Source organism: Mastomys coucha, unplaced genomic scaffold (assembly GCF_008632895.1).
Source record: "Mastomys coucha isolate ucsf_1 unplaced genomic scaffold, UCSF_Mcou_1 pScaffold11, whole genome shotgun sequence".
Lineage (NCBI taxonomy): Eukaryota > Metazoa > Chordata > Mammalia > Rodentia > Muridae > Mastomys > Mastomys coucha.
Window position 1 is genome coordinate 33,495,811 of NW_022196893.1, and position 17,296 is coordinate 33,513,106.

The 17,296-nt window shown below is 43.4% G+C and overlaps 1 protein-coding gene across 1 annotated transcript in view; it reads left to right on the plus strand.

Moving 5' to 3' along the window:
• The first annotated feature begins 8,282 nt into the window (after nucleotides 1–8,282).
• Nucleotides 8,283–17,296, plus strand: part of Eif4b (eukaryotic translation initiation factor 4B) — a 22,046-nt gene continuing 13,032 nt past the window's right edge. Inside the window, exons 1-2 of the mRNA XM_031357712.1 lie at nucleotides 8,283–8,404; nucleotides 15,353–15,490. Of these exons, the coding sequence (XP_031213572.1) occupies nucleotides 8,392–8,404; nucleotides 15,353–15,490 (151 nt within the window). The 5' untranslated portion in view covers nucleotides 8,283–8,391. The remainder of the gene's footprint in view (nucleotides 8,405–15,352; nucleotides 15,491–17,296) is intronic.

A 17,296-nucleotide genomic window follows, 5' to 3' on the forward strand; every position in this document is an offset into this window, starting at 1 on the left:
AAAAAAAAAGAAAGAAAGAAAGAAAGAAAAAGAAAGAAAGAAAGAAAAGAAAAAGAAAAAGAAAAAAGAAAAAAAACTGAACTTCAACAAGCCTCTCTCTGGCTGTGTGTGTGCCACATGTACGTGTGTGTCCTGGGCTTTGAGCCTGGGACCTTCCTATGCTAGGCAAGTGCCCTACTACTGAGTTTCATCCCCAAGTGGCCTCTGTTCTTTTGCAGATGTTCCGCAGAAAGCACACTTACCCATTCGAGTATGACAGTCTAAGACAAACTGTGAGTCTACTTGAACCTCACGCAGAGCCATACTTTCAGACTGGGTCTGTTCAGGGCAGTCCATCTCTTTTGCCCCATCCCATACACCAGGAAGTAGTGTGGGCTTAGACTCACTTCTCATTTACAGACCATCTATTCCAGTTCCCTACTTCCCAGGATTCTCAGGTTTCTTGCTGTCTTCTCAGTGGCACAGGAAGCAGTATCCATCCTATTTTACCTCCCATGTTAGTGTAAAAATAAGGCACTGTTTTACTCTTGTGTTCACTTCATTTCCAAATCATACTTAGAAATCTATGTATAATGTTCTGTTATCACTTGTTTTATTTTACAACAGGCTCTTATGTCACCCAGGCTGGGCTCAAAATTACTATGTAGTCAAGGATGATCCTGGACTTGTGTGAATCCAACTCGGGCATCCTGCATGCTAGCCAAGCACTGTTTCAGCCGAGCTAAATCCCCAGATCTCTCTCATCTGATACAGAGCTACTTCTCCCTGTGCTTACAGTGCGCCAGGACAACCGGGCTGTTCTAAAGCACGTGGGAATAGGTATTGGTGACCCATGATACAAAAGATAAAACTGGAGTTTTGGGCAAGGCTAAATGGCCTAGCAGAGAAAGTTCTAAAGTCATCAAATTGTATATTAGTATCATCACAAACTGTTAGGTCTCCTGGTTTACATGAGTCAAATAGAAAAACTAAGTGTGAGTGCCTTCCAGTAATCGTGTATTCTTCCATCTTCCAGAGTCTACACCACAACCCCATATGTAACTTCACACACTTGCCTACAAACACACTTAACGGTATTTGAACTTGAGAGCCCTGAAAATATCCCATCTTTTTTTGGTGTTTGTTTTTTGGGTTTTTTTGTTTTTGTTTTTGTTTTTCGAGACAGGGTTTCTCTGTGTAGCCCTGGCTGTCCTGGAACTCACTCTGTAGACCAGGCTGGCCTCGAACTCAGAAATCTGCCTGCCTCTGCCTCCCAAGTGCTGGGATTAAAGGCGTGCACCCCCACCATCTGGCTATATCCCATCTTTTTTAACAAGGAAGGCAGCATCATTCGGGGACTATCAGAGAGTCTGTTTTGACTTGGAGAATATATGACTGTTTTATCTGTAGTGAATTTTAAAATAGTAAAAGTGACTAAAAGTCATACTGTCTTTTTTTTTTTTAAAGGATTTGTTTACTTTATATATAAAGTACATTGTCTTCAGACATACCAGAAGAGGGCATTGGATCCTGTTACAGATGGTTGTGAGCCAGTATATGGTTGCTGGAATTTGAACTCAGGACTTCTGGAAGAACAGTCAGTGCTCTTAACCACTGTTCCATCTCTCCAGCATCCCAAACTGTCTTTTATTGTTCCCATGTGAGCCATTCTAAATAAGGTCAGAGATAAAATACTGTGGTGTGCGTGTGGGACCCCTTCCTTTCTTTTAACACAGGATGTTGATGAACAGCCAGGCTAGCCTCAATCTATGTCTAACTAGGGTAGTTTTAACAGTAAACTCAAAGTTCCCAGTTTTCTTAGTCAGGGTTTCTATTCCTGCACAACATCATGACCAAGAAGCAAGTTGGGGAGGAAAGGGTTTATTTGGCTTACTTCCACATGGCTGTTCACCATCACCAAACGAAGTCAGGACTGGAACTCAAGCAAGTCAGGAAGCAGGAGCTGACGCAGAGGCCATGGAGGGATGTTCTTTACTGGCTTGCTTCCTCTGGCTTGCTCAGCCTGCTCTCTTATAGAGCCCAAGACCTCCAGCCCAGGGATGGCACCACCCACAAGGGGCCCTACCCCCTTGATCACTAATTGAGAAAATGCCCTACAGCTGGACCTCATGGAGGCACTTCCCCAACTGAAGCTCCCTTCTGTGATAACTCCAGCCTGTGTCAAGTTGACACACAAAACTAGCCAGTACACCAGTGAATGCACTTTGATTACTTACCTTTACAAAACGCTGTAGTCCATATTGGAAGTCAATTCAGAGGCCACCCAAAGCTTTTCCACATCTATTTATTTTTAAAAATTGTAATATATGTATCTATTTATTTATTTGTGTGCATATGCCTGCAGTGACATGTAGAAGCCAGAGGACAGCTTTCAGGAGTCTGTTCTCCCCTTCCACTGTGTGGGCTCAGGGGATCAAACTCAGGTGCTCTACCCATTGAGCCACCAAAGCCTCGAAACTGATCACTTGAGAATAAACTTTTAATAATTCAGAGTATTTTTGCAGCAAAAGTTTATAACAAGATTTATTCATTTATTTTTTAATGATTACTTTTAAAAATATTTATTTTTACTTCTTTATTTATATTCATTTATTTTTTAGTCTGTGCGTGTGTGTGCAGGTACATGCTTTTGCACGTGTATGTGCCTACACCCCACACAGAGGACGTGAGACTCACATCTGGGAGGCCAGCCGCTCCCAATCACCTGGCAACTCTGCACTTGACCTGGGGAAGGGCTTGACTGGGAAAGACTGCTTGGAGCTCCATCTATGCAGGGTTACTGGGAAGCCCTCCCCTTCTAGGTAAGGCTTTGCAGATGCTGTGGGCTGGGGGATCCTGTACATAACCTCTCACCTAGGCTCTGTCTACAAGGAAGTCCAATAAGCTCACTGGTTCCCTGGCATGAAGTTTGGGGAAGTGTACCTCAGCCTGTCTGCTATTTAAACCTTGGGAAGGGGCTGGTGAGATGGCTCAGCAGGTAAGAGCACTACCCCCCAGGGAATTCTGAGGCTGGCCTCAAACCTTCCTCTGCAGCTGAAGATCACACTAAACTTCGGAGTCTTCTACTGCCTCCCAAGTGCTGGGATTTTCTCAGATCTGTCGGTCACCGTGCATGCACTGATGAGGATCAAGCCTGGGGCCTCAATCATGCTAAGAAGACCCTCTATCAACGAAGCTCCATCTCCCACTCCAGGAAGACAGTTTTAGGAGATGCATTGTTTAAATTTAGGGTCCAGAGGCAAGTGTTGACACAGTAACACAACATTACAAGCATTCTGCCCCTAAATGAGCATAGTTTGTTGTTTTTAGCATTGTTGTCTGAGGTATTTTCAAGAAAACATGCGCTGGCGAGATGGCTCAGCGGGTAAGAGCACTGACTGCTCTTCCAAATGTCCTGAGTTCGGATCCCAGCAACCACATGGTGGCTCACAACCACTTGTCCACTTGTAATGAGATCTGACGCCCTCTTCTGGTGTGTCTGAAGACAGCTACAGTGAACTACGATGGAGCGAGCGGGGCCAGCAGAGGTCCTGAGTTCAATTCCCAGCAGCCACACACATGATGGCTCATGGCCATCTGTACAGCTACAGTGTACTCATACACATAAAATAAATAAAATAAATCTTTGGGGGCTGGAGAGATGGCTCAGTGGTTAAGAGCGCTGACTACTCTTCCAAAGGTCCTGAGTTCAAATTCCAGCAACCACATGGTGGCTCACAACCATCTGTAATAAGATGACGCCTTCTTCTGGTGTGTCTTCAGACAGCTACAGTGTAGTTACATGTGATAAATAAATAAATCTTTTTAAAAAAAAAGAAAAAGAAAAACATGCAGCCTTTCTGTAGTCAATTTCAGCTTTGTTAGCTGTGCTGAAGGTTCTTGACTTGTCAGCAAGAGGCCAACTAAGTCCAAGATGAAGGTCCAACTAGGTCCAAGATGAAGGTCCAACTAGGTCCAAGATGAAGGTCCAACTAGGTCCAAGATGAAGGGCTTCTTTCATCTTTCACAGATCCTTAATTCTCTCCCTCCTTCCCTTTCTCTCTCTCTCTCTCCCTCTCTCTCTCTCCCTCTTTCTCTCTCTCTCTCTCTCTTTCTCCCTCTCTCTCTCTCTTCCTCTCTCTCTCTCTCTCCCCACCCTCTCTCAGATGAGGTTTCTCTGAGTAGCTCTATCCTGGAACTCATTCTGTAGACCAGCCTAACCTTGAACTCAAGAGATTTGCCTGCCTCTGCCTCTCCAGTGCTGGGAATAAAGGCATACAACATTAAAGAAAATGTAGGGAGGGCAATGGTGGTGTGTGCCTTTAATCCCAGCACTTGGGAGGCAGAGACAGGTGGATTTCTGAGTTCAAGGCCAGCCTGGTCTACAGAGTGAGTTCCAGGACAGCCAGGGCTACACAGAGAAAACTCTGTCTCGAAAAGGAAGAAAAAGAAAGAAAGAGAGAGGGGGGAGAGAAAGGAAGGAAGGAAGGAAGGAAGGAAGGAAGGAAGGAAGGAGAACTTTAATCTTTATTTTTATGTATATGGGTTTTGCCTGCATGCACCATGAAGATGCAGCACCATAGAGAGAGGCCAGAGGGCAAACCAGATCCTAGGGGATTAGAGTTACAGTTCTGAGCCATATATGGGTTCTTGGGGTTGAACCTGGGTTCTCTGGAAGGACAGCCAGTGTTCATAGCTACTGAGCCATCTCTCCAGCTCCCAAAAGGTGACATTTAAAGGGACCTTGAAGGACAGACTTCATCACTGACAGTAATGTATGTGAGTTATTTATTCTAGCTAACCCATATAAAAGACACAGAGACCTGGTATTTTATTTAAAGCTGTCTGCCTAGATTGGGCAGTTTCTGTGGTATTCTCACCTAGACCCAAGCCCTTGTTACTTGTTTTTTGCGTCTCACTGGGGCTGTTTCTACTCCACCAACCTGTCTTCAGGGTACATTTCTCCTGCTCATATGCTCATGATCCATCTGGCTTCAAGGTGGCCTCCTCTTCTCTCCATCCTTTTCTTCCTCGCTCTTCCCCCTGGTCTCTCTTGAGACCCTCTCACTCAATCCTCAAGTCCCGCCTTCCTCAAGCTCTATTGCCCAATCAGAGGCTCCAGTCTTTTATCAACCATTCAGCTTTAAATTGGGAAGCCATGTTTATCCAACAAAGGCTGCATGTGTAAGCATACACTTGTCTGGACTTCAACCAGACCTTGAGGTTCAGAATTTAGCATTTTATACATAGCACCAGGCCAAGCCCCAACAGAGGAAGAAGAATTCCAGACAGGGAGAAGAGCAAAGGGCCAAAAGAAGACTCCCAAGAACAAACAGTGTATATGGCAGGAACACAAGTCAAGGAAAGTGAGGCTCTGTGGCATACGGCTTTAATCCGGGAATTTATATAGACAGAGGCAGGAGGATCTCTGTGAGTTCAAGACCAACCTGGTCTACAGAGTGAGTTCCAGGACAGCCAGAGTTAAATAGACACTATCTCAAAAAAAAAAAAAAAAAAAAAAAAAAAAAAAAAAAAAAAAAAAAGTCAAGGGAGGGGTCTGGAGAAATGGTTAAGAAGTTGTGAGTGGTTTAAATAGGTTTTACCACCACAGGTTCATACGTTTTAATGCTTAGCCATAGGGAGTGGCACTATATAGGAGGTGTGGCCTTGGACCAAGTGTGGCCTTTTTGGTGGAAATATTTCACTGTGTAAGTGGACTTTGAGGTCTCCAATGCTCAGGCTCTGCCTAGTGTGGGAGATTGTCTCTTCCAGTCTCCTCCTGGCTGCCTTCTGATCAAGATGTAGAACTCTTGGCTCCTCCAGCACCATGTCTGCCCGGACATTGCCATACTTCCCACTATAACAGACTATACCTAGGAAATTGTAGGCCATCCCTAATTAAGTGTTTGCCTTTGTAAGAGCTGCCTTGTTCATGGTATCTCTTCACAGCAACCCAAACTAAGACAAACTACTGCTTTTGCTGAAGACCCAACTTCAGTTCCCAGCTTCCACATGGCAGCTTAAAACAGTCTTTAAGTCCAGTTCCAGTGCCCTTTTCTGACCTCCATGGGCACCAAGCATGCATTCAGTGCACTTACATATTTATAAGCAAAACACTCATATACATAAAATGAAACAAATCTTTTTTTTTTTAAGAAAGGGACAGGTGTATACCTTTAATCCCTACACTTAGGAGGCAGAGGCAAAAGGATCTCTATGAGTCAGCCTGATATACATAACAAGTTCCATGCTAGCCAGGGCTAAATAGTGAGACTTTTTCTGAAAAACAACCAAACAAAATGAAAGATAGAAGTAAGTCTGTTTGGATTAGCGATTGGGAATTGGGGTGAACACTGCCTTAAAAGCCTATTTAGCTTTAATTCCAGCACTCAGGAGGCAGAGGCAAGTGGATCTCTGGGAATTTAAAGCCAGCCTGGTCTACACAGTGAGATCCAGGACAGCCAAAGGTTTGAAACAGAGAGACCCCATCTCTCAAAAAAATAAAGTCTTATTTTGTCCATGTCAATGTGGTCATGTTTCTCAGCAACTATTCAGATCTCTCCATCAGGAAAAACATGTGGCAGCCATGTACTGCATGTATTGCAGTAGACAAAGCCTTCAGGCAAGAAACCCAGGTAATACAGTGGTTAGGCTGAAAAACATTGGGGAAAAGCAATAGAAAATTAGAGAAGAGGGATTGGGAAGGTACCATGGCTATCAAATCTTGACAAGTGATCTCATTATCTCTTCTAGCTCCGGCTGAACTTCACTTGTTTTGTAGTCAAAGCTAGCCTTCAACTGATCTTTCTATCTCAATCTACCAAGCACGGTGATTATATTTTTGCATGCTGTGCTCCACACTCAGCTAAGAACATTATTTTCTGTTTTCTTGTTTTGTTTTTGGTTGGTTGGTTGGCTTGGGGTTTATTTTGTTTTGTTTAGTTTTGTTTTGAGACAGAGTCTCAGTGTGTATGTAGCCTTGGCTAACTTGGAACTGGATATGTAGACCAGGTTAGCCTCAAACTCTCTCTATATAGAGATTTGCTTTTGTCTGCCTTCCAAGTGTAGCAATTAAAGGTATGTGTCAGCTGGGCATGGTAATGAATACTATTAATCCCAGCACTCAGGAGGCAGAAGCAGGTGGATCTCTGTGAATTTAAAGTCTTGCCTGGTCTACATACTGAATTCCAGGACAACCAGTGCTATGTAGAGAGATCTTATTTCAAAACACCAAAATAAATATAAAAAATAAAAAAATAAATTAAGGGTATGTGCCACCATGCCTGCTTCTTCAAATCATTTTTTAAATGTATATTTATTTTTATTTTATGTGCATTGCTGTTTTGCTGCATATATGTCTATATGAGGGTGTCAGATCCTCTGGAACTGGAGTTACAGTTGTGAGCTGCCATGTGGGTGCTGGGAATTGAACCCAGGTCCTCTGGAAGAGCAGTCAATGCTCTTAACCACTGGGCCCATACAACCCCATGCAAATTTATTTTAATAGTAAATTTCTGATCTAGGGAAACTATCAGATAATACATGGGTTTTTTTATGACAATGTTTTAGGGTGATTAAAAATTTTAGGAACTGGAATTATGGCTCAATGGCTAAGAATGTTCCCTGTTCTTGTAGAAGAGCAGGCCATCTGGAGTTGTACCCAATTACCTTTTACTCTATTATCTTATTTACCTGTAATGTTTATCATTTGTAGTAGTTTATTCAAGGTAGTTTTATTCCCTTTCATATGCACAAATGCTTGTTAAACACTGCCTGGCACATGGTTGGTGCTCAATAGTTTCACTTTGTGAAGTATGAAAAAAAAATTAAGCATTCGCTGGAAGAAATGTGGCTAGCACTCGGTGCTGGCCCTTGTCAATTGGAGGGTTACTAAATGAGGCAAAAGCTCACGGCTGTAACATGTTCAAATGTTACCTTCTTAATTGAAGCCATTCTACGGAACGTTGGATTTGCTTTGCCTCTACAAAAAGTGATTTAAAAAGAAACTCAGAACCTTCCCTTTGAAGAAAATCAATTGTGGCACACCCATTCTAGATTCCAAGCCCACTCGGTTCCATAGAATAAGCAAGCACGGCCCCGCCCTTCGCGCCGACCCAGCACCCAGAAGTCTGTGCGCCAGGAGACTCCGCCCCAGGCGCAGATCGGACCTGACGGCCGCGCCGGGCCCAACGTAAAGCGAAGGGTTTCGCGACAGCTCAGACTCCACCCCTTCGGCCACATGTCGCGCAGGTCTTCCGGTCGGACGCCGCACCACCTCCTCGCGCTGCTTTACGAACCTAGCGCGGCGGCGCCCCGCCCCCTCCTGGTTTCACGTCTCCAAGCCCGTCGCGCCCGCTATAATCACGTGATTGCCTCATCCGGGTCCTTTGCGTTCTCTCTCCCTCTCCCAACATGGCGGCCTCAGGTGAGTGAGCGGCCGAGCGTGGCCAAAGACCACGCTCGGAAACAGCCTCCGGGCTTGGTCCGCTCCTTGCTGGAAGTAGGGGGCAGGAGGCACCGGCTCCTTTCGGACCTGGGGGCTGCGGCAGGCTGACGGCATGGCCGCTTTAGGTTACCGCCTCGGGATGTTTAGGGGGAGGGGAAGGCCTTCCCCTCCCCCTCACACCCTTTTCACCCCGTTGCGCGAGGTTGGAGTAGGCAGTAATGGTGGACTCTGCCATCAATTGGAGGAGGTAGCACAGAAAGATGTGCGGGAGGCGCGAGGCTCTCAAAGACGTGAAGCACCGCGCCCGCGCCAAGGCGCGGATGAAGGAAGGAGGCGGTTGGCGCGCGGACCGGAACACATTAGACCGGGTCTCCAAGGCGCGAGGCCGTTGCGGACCCTAGTGGGGGCAGGGGTGGGGGGGGCAGTTAGAACGTGAGTGCGAGTCCGTGGAGGGGCAGATGAAAGCCGCGGTGCGCGTGCGCGGCACGGGAGCCGAAGCGAGGTGGAGAAGGCGCGCCTCGGAAGCATGCGCTGCTGGACTCCAGATGGGAAGCCTGGATGGATCTGGCTTTTGCTCATTTATGACCTTGTACTTTATGCTTTAGTCGGTTTTGGAGCGTGGCTTGGCCGCTGTACTCCAAGCGAACACATATTAGGTTTGGCCCTACTATAGTTGGGGGTGGGGGAACCCAGTGTGCTCCCACGTGTTAGGGAGGAGCTGTAGGGGTGGACGCTTACCTTCTCCTGTGCCTTTTTCTTTCCACCTCAGATTCAACCAACAATTTTACTCAGTGCACACTATATGCCAGGCAGGGGGGAACGAGATCGGGGTGTTGCATTGTATAAAGCTTTTATTTTGGGGGTAGTTTTAGTGTCAGTATTTAGCTTTTTTGCCATTTTCCCAGGTAACTGGGAAACTTCCAGATGGTGCTGTTAAAATATTAGCAAGAGGTTCTGCGGTTGTTTTGTTTTGTTTTTAAAGTGGAAGGTGCATTCACTGCATTGCAAGTAAGGTTTGGGGGGTGTTGTTTCTGGGTTGGATTTTGGTTTTTGGTTTTTTTGCATTTATTTGCAGTGGACCTGAGTGAATGCCAGGCTTTTAGACACCTAGTATTAGTTTTAGTTAAGGAAATACAGTTTATTTTTTATAGCATGACTTGTAAAAAATGCCTTTTGGATTGCTGTCTCTAAACTATGAGACAAGGCTCTATTATTTAGCTCTGATTGTCCTGGAACTAACCGTGTAGACGAGGCTTGCCTCGGGATTATTGGGGTTAAAGGTGTTTAACACCACGCCTGGCAACATTCAATATCTTAACCAGAAGTCCATCTTTTCTAATATTACAAGGAATTAAGGTTATGTCTTTGGGAAACTTTCTCGATGAATTAAGATGCATTTGACCATAAGAACTTTATTTCCTCCCCCTGCATTGTTGGACATTGAACCAGAGCTTTTGGACATGCTAGGCAAGCACTCTAAGCTAAATCCCCAACACTGGGTATAACAGCTTTTGTTAGTATAGCACTTAATTGAACAAGCCTGTGAGATCATGTAAAGAGTTGGTGGTTTCTCCAGCTGAGGAAAAAAAATTGCTCAAAGATTTGTTGAAGATCACATTGTTTGCAGATAGCAGATTAGGGTCGCAATCCTGGAAACCCCAGGCTCTTAGGCTCAGTGAGATGGTAAGTACAAAGTTGGAATTGCTGGCTAAAGTATCGTCTACAAATTACAAAAATGTATTTTAATCAGTGAAAAATACTCCTTGACCTACAGTTTAGTGTCTTAACTAAGTGAGACGTCTAGATGAATTTCCTCTGGCTAGATTCTTAGTGGTGAACGACATAGCTGGACTGGAGAGATGGCTCAGGGTTTGGGGCATATGGTGCCAGTGCTGTCAACTTGAAGTTGGAAGAATCTATGTGATGGAGGCAAGAGCAGACTCCTACAGGTTGTCCTTTAACTTATGTGCAATCAAAAAATAGTCAAAAAAGAAAAAGACATCCTGGTAAGCTGTGTGTTTGGTTTTACTCTGTTGACTGTGACCCACTGGTTTACAAGGGTCCCCTTCCCTTTTTCTCTAATAACCTGTCCTAGGAAGGTCCCCTCTTCAGTTCAGGAAATGTATCTTGGTTTGTTACCTGAGCACAAACAGGTTTGCCTCTTACTTGGCCTTTACAGAGTTTGGAATTGACAACAATTCTCCCTCCAATTGAGTGGCCACTGTGCCCAGAGTTGGAAATGGGTCTTAGGTTTTGTAAAAATACCAGATAAAACTTAATCACTATTTAGTAAAGTGAAAAAATATTTGAGACAGTACTAGCTTCCGTGTGACCCACTTCTAACCTTAGTATCTTAGTGTCTTAGAGCTGACTGACAAATGAGTATACTTTAAGTTTCTAGGAAACTTGAACCTCGGTGGGTAATTCTTTAGTTGCATCTTTAAAAGAAGACTTAAATCTATGAAGGCTTAGCTGAAAAGCTAGCTCATCTGTTTTTTGTCATCCCAGCACTCAGAAGGTTGAGGTTGAAGGATTGCCGTAGTTCCAGACTAGACTGGACTATTGTGAGATCCTGACTCAGAAAAGGGGCCTTTTAGTTTTTATTGTGGCTATATGAGTTGTTAAAGTGAGCTACCTCAGTTTCTTTTGTAAATGGACAGTTTATCTGTGAGTAAGGTACAGGTTACATAAGATTGTAGCTGGTGTGTATAGGCTGTGCCTAGTACAGGCATGCTGTGAGGTGTTTCTTTGGGTTCAGTGAGAAGATGTATTAAATGGTTGCTTTTACAGTTTTGATCTTCGTAGTGAAACAGTTTCAAGAACCGTAGCTGCATGCATACCGATTACCTTTTTGCAGAGTACAGACTATTTGTTGCTCTGTAAGGATACTTAGATCAAGAAGTCAATACTGGGTATTGTCAATTGAAAGAAAATGGTGTTTCATATTGAAAAAGTATGTATGTGTTTACTTTAATAATAGCTTTGAGATGTAGTTTACAAGAGAACTGTTTAAAGGTTCAGGAATGATGTTAGAAGGGAGATGAAAGAATTGAACTGGTAATATCATTGTGTGGTGAAGACTGTATTCTTGAAGAACTAAACAAAAGAGTTGATCTTTTTTTGTTTTTTGAGTCAGGTTCTTTGTAGACTAGGCTGGCCTTGAACATAGAGCTCCCCCTGCTTCTACCTCCTAAATGCTAGAAATAAAGGTATATACAGCCACACCTGGCCTTAAAATTAAAGTCTTTTTATTTTTAATTGTATATATGTGTCTAAATATGGATATATGCACATGGGTACAGGTACATCAGACTTCCTGTAGCTGGAGTTGCATGTTGTTCTGGGCTGGGTACTGGAAACTAAACTTGAGTGCTAGGCAAAAACAATTCATAATCTCTACCACTGACTGACCTATCTTTCCTGCCCCCCACAGTTGAAATCTTTTAAACATGTAAGGCCCTAATGTTGGAGGGTGGGCATGGAGGATTTTGATAACCTGTCAGTGAAATAAAATGCATTGAGACGGTGCTATCCTACTTTATTTTCTCCTGTAGAGTCTTATTTTTAAATCTGCTGCTTATGTGTGACTGAGTTACTGTGCAGCCACATTAAATGAGAGATCTTTTAGGGGATTTTAGTCTTGAAGACTTTGCCTCATCTAGCAATGATTTCTCAACCAGATTTGGTGGTGGAAAGAGCAGTAAGGATGTTAGAGAAGTAATGACTCAAAAAGGATTTTTAAAGTATCAGAGTTTTATTGTAAATGTTTTATTGATGCTCTAGCTTATTTTGAAATATCAAGCAATGTTAACGAAGAATGAGATTTTTGTTTTTCTAAACTTGAGTTAAAAGGTTAGGAGTTGAGAAACCCTAATCTACAGGGTTGATTTAAGCCAAATCATTTCAAAGGGTAGATTAATTGTAGATTATGCTGTGGTGGTGGAAGATAAAGACTAAAATAATGTGGCTAGAGAGTTGACAGTGGTTAAGAGTACTTGTTACTCTTGCGGGGAGGATCTGGGTTCAATTCTCTGCTCCCAGGTGATGGCTCACAATTGTCTGTAATGTCAGTTCTAGGGAATCCCATGCTTTCTTTCCTATTAGCTTCCTTGGGCACCTGGCATGCACATGGTACACAGACAGTGCGGGGGGGCGGGAGGGAATACTCTTTGCTGTTATTGTTGTTTTTAATTGGTTGTTTTATTTATTTACATCTCAAATGTTATCCCCTTCCCAGTTTCCCCATGTTTTTATTTTTTTATGTAGGAGCGCTTTGTCTGCATGTACATGCCAGAAGAGGGCATCAGATTCCTTTATAGATTGTCATGAGCTCCCATGGTTGCTGGGCTTTGAACTTGGAACCTCTGGAAGAGCAGCCAGTATTCTTAACTGCTAAGCCATCTCAACAGCCCAGCTAAATACAAGTAAATCTAAATTGTAGGACAGTTTTAGGACTCACATAATACAAACATCAATCAGCAAAATGCTCATACATGTATTCTGTTAAAGATAGTCTACCTTGTATTGCACAAGTGATCTTATTGATTAGCTCAGTGGCCTAGAGTACACAGAGTCCCTGGGTTTGATCCCCAGCACCCACCATGTCAACCTGGTTTGGTGGTGCATGCCTGTGATCACAGTACCAGGGAGGAGGTGGAGGCCAGAGAGTCAGAATTAAAGGTCATTCTTGGCCACATGGGTGGTTAGTGGCCCACTAGAGATGCATGAACAGGGGGCACAAAACTTACATGTGTCTGTGTGTGAATTGGAGCCAAGTGAATGCTTTAGGACCCAGCCTCTGATGAACTATTTTCAAACAGAGTAAGTTAACTGTAGCTCGATTCAGTCTCCAGACCTTGGTACTCTAGCCTAAGAATTTGAAATATGGCACAGTCTACAGCTGGTTCAGAGGAGCAGAAGGGACTAAGGATCATGTGATCTGGCTGATACACTGTCAATTTTAGAGTCACATTAGCATTAAGTCACTTAAAAAGAAAGGACTGGTTAATAGCCATCTTCTCTGTGCTTTTGCAGTGCGTTCATTTGGGTTGAACATTCAACCTCTAACACTTGAGGCTGTTGATACATACATGATGCTGTCTGTAGCATTCATAGCAAAACAGGGCACCTTTATTTTCTTCCAACAGTTTTTGAATTTGAGAAAGCAACTTTCTATTAAGTAAGCATTAGTATATCAAGTTAGAGTATTCTCGAGTTGAAAGATAGGTGAGAATTGAAAGGATTCATGATTGTTAAAAGCCATGAAGCTGCTGAGTGAACCATCGCTTTATTCCAGCACTTGAGGATGCAGAGACAGGCAGATCTCAGAGTATGGAGCCAGCCAGGACTGTGTGGTGCTGTTGTGATGCAATACAGCAAGGCTCTTAGCTTTTGGAGGAGGAGCAAAGGGAGCAAAGCTGGCCTCCAGCTTGTAATCCTCCTGGTGCTGAGATAACAGCCATCCCTACCCAGCTGTGTGGAAGGTTTTTGCTTTGGTTTGGTTTTAGGGGAGGTTCCCCCTTTAATGGCCTGGTGGTGACTTTCTCAGATCTAGAACTCCTCTTGTCCCTTGAATTAGCTGTTGACAGTACTGGGTGTGGAGTTCTGAGGGTTCAGAGGGTTCCGGCTATTTGCATGCCTTTTAACTAAGCAAATGCTTCCAAATGCCTCTGTAGCAGCAGGCAGGCATCTTACCATGGCTGTGACAACCTGCATAGAAGTTAATCCTTAGTTAGGAAGAGCCTTCACGTGCTAGGAAAATACCTGAGCTTCCCTTCCCTCCCTCTGCATAGATTTTATGAGTCTCCCTTGTGGTTATTTAACAAGTAGACAATACACATAAAGTGCCATGTATAGAGACTGTTACATGTGAGTAGGAGCTGTGTTTTATCTTCCTATTTAAGGAGCAATGAATGTACTAGCATGTTAGAATTTAGATGAAGTTTATGTAAGTGTTTTGCCTGCATGTTTGAATTCAGAAGGGGCCGGATTCTCTGGAGTTACGGTTCCTGAGAACTGAATGTGGGTCTTCTGGAAGGACAAAGAACGGCTCTTAATGGCTAAGCCACCACTCCAGTCTGTTTTACTTTTTAGAAAGTACTTTATTACAGGAATGGTAAAACAGAAACACTTGGATCTCTGAGCTCAATGCTAGTTTGGTTTACATAGCAATTTTTTCCTGTTATAAGTCATTTCTAAATTAAATTATCTTTCTTTGGTTTTTCAAGCTTTCTCTGTAGACCAGGCTGGCCTCCAACTTAGATCCTCCTGCCTCTTCCTCAAGTGCTAGGATTAAAGGCATGTGCCACCACTGCCTGGCTAAAAATTTCAAATGTAACTGGAGAGTATAGTTTGTTGTAGAGCCTTTGCCTTGTCTATTTATTAGTAATGATTGAAGGATTTCTCCATCGTAGCCATATTTCCCAGAGGGTATTAATGGATAACTTTCCTTTTCTATACCTGAGAGAGTGTGTGTGTGCGTGCGCATACACATAAGTATTTATAGTTTGTAGAACAGGGTCTCATGTATCCTAGGCTATCCTCAGACTCATCCTGTAGCTGAAGATGGCCTTTAACTTCTGATCTTCCTTCCTCTACCTGCTTAGTCTAGCATTTCAAGTGTATCCTGCCATGCTCAGTTTATATAGTGGTAAGGATTAAACCTAGGACTTCATGCTATCTATGCCAGCAAATGAGCTGTTTGCACGCGCACACACACACACACACACACTCTGTCCTTCTGCCTCAGATATGCCTGACTTCTTGAATATTTTGTTTTCTCCACATTTATATCTACATAACAATTCTTTTATGATGTGAATTCCACAATCCAGTCATATGGTAGGTCTTTGTTGATTTTTGTAAATGTCTTTAATGGTTCAGGATAAGTCTTCAGTACTTGTCTTGAGTAATCTTTCTCTCTTTCAGCAAAAAAGAAGAATAAGAAGGGGAAGACCATCTCCCTAACAGACTTTCTAGCTGAGGATGGGGGAACTGGTGGAGGAAGCACCTATGTCCCCAAACCAGTCAGCTGGGCTGATGAAACAGACGATCTGGAAGGAGATGGTAATTTCCCTTTGTTGTTGTTGGAACTATCATTGTGCTTAAATTTTAAACGTTCACTGTTTTCTAGATAAAATGGTATTCCATGATTTGCCTCATTTGTGATTGGAAAGGATTTTAATTTGTACAACCTGAAATTTTTTGTGTGTTTTGGGGTATTGGGTTTAATCTCTGGTTGACTTTCAAACTTTCAGAATAATCACATGCTGGTCCTGGCTATTTATTAAGACTGAGTAGCTAGGTGTGGTGGTGGGCTCACTTGTGTAGTCCCAGCTCCGGTCTGTTACAGGCTACTCTTGAGTGTGCAAGACTAGCCCAAGAGATATATCATGACTGCTCTGTATTTCCCATGTAATTATAACTAGTTAATTCCCATTTTGTGGCCTCAGCCTGTTTTCACCTCAACTTGATGCCAGCAGCTGAGTATACACAGCTTAGTCGATTGCATTGTGATATCACTCATAAGGATCCCTAAAAGTTTTGTGGTGTTTTGTTTCGTTGGTTGATTGGGTGTGTATTTGGGTGTATGATCTCATTATGAAGCCTAACTGACCTAGAACCCATAGATGTCATCTGTCCTGGAGTGCTGAAATGAAGGCTTGCACCACTGTGCCTAGCCTTGATTTTGATTAGGGTGTATGTGTTTCTGCTTTTCTTGTTATTGACTTGTGTATGTTTCAGAAAAGGTCTCCTGTAGTCCTGTGTGAGCTGGACTTGGTATTTTATTTGCTGGGTTTTTTTGTTTGTTTGGTTGGTTGGTTTGGTTTTTCAAGACGGGGTTTCTCTGTGTAGCCCTGGCTGTCCTGGAACTCACTCTGTAGACTGGGCTGGCCTCAAACTCAGAAATCCACCTGCCTCTGCCTCCCAAGTGCTGAGATTAAAGACATGCGCCACCACCGCCCGCCTTAGACTTAGGACTTTAGACAAGGTTTATCTCAAGCTTTCAGAGATCTGCTCACATCTACTTCCTTAGTACTGGAATTATAGGTCTGCATAGCACACCTGGATCAATTTTTTTTTTTTTTTTAATAATTATTAGGGCTTCATCGGTCTAGTCAGTTTTCTTTTCCCCCCCAAAAAAAAACTTACTGCAAACTGACTCTGTGTGGCCTATTTTGTAATAAAACAGGAAGTTTAATATAGCTTATATTCTCTAAATGTTGAAACTAAATACGAATTCATGGACCAGAATTAAGATAGTTGGTTTTGTTTGTTTGGGTTTGTGGGGAAGACAAACCTTGAAGAAGGCCTGGTAATGTACATAGCTATAATTCCTGGGATTGGGAGGTAGAGACAGGAAGGCCTTGAGCCCCAGGGTAGAGATACTCTGTCTCCAGAAACAGAGGTGGCGGGGGCAGAGAACACAGGCCCCGTCCAATGGTGGGAATGTGAGAGCTATCAGGAGTGATTCTTTGTTCACTTTTTTCTTTGTTTACTTAGTATGTTGGGGTAAAGGGATACTGGTCTAATGCTTCACCATCAAATGATTGTCTGCAGTTCAGTTGCATTTTCTGTAAGTAGAACATTGCCACAGGCTTGTCAAGGTAAACTGTTTTGAGGCAGGGACAGGTGGATTTCTGAGTTTGAGGCCAGAGGGAGTTCCAGGACAGCAGGGGCTATACAGAGAAACCCTGTCTCAAAAAAACAAAACAACAACAAAAGATAGTGTTTTTTAGTAAATCTGTAAAGGATTTAGTTCATAGCATTCCTTAAATGAGTAAAATGAGAGAAAGCAGCGGTCTAAGCCTTCAAAGAAAGGCCTTGAGGCCAGGCGGTGGTGGTGCACGCCTTTAATCCCAGCACTTGGGA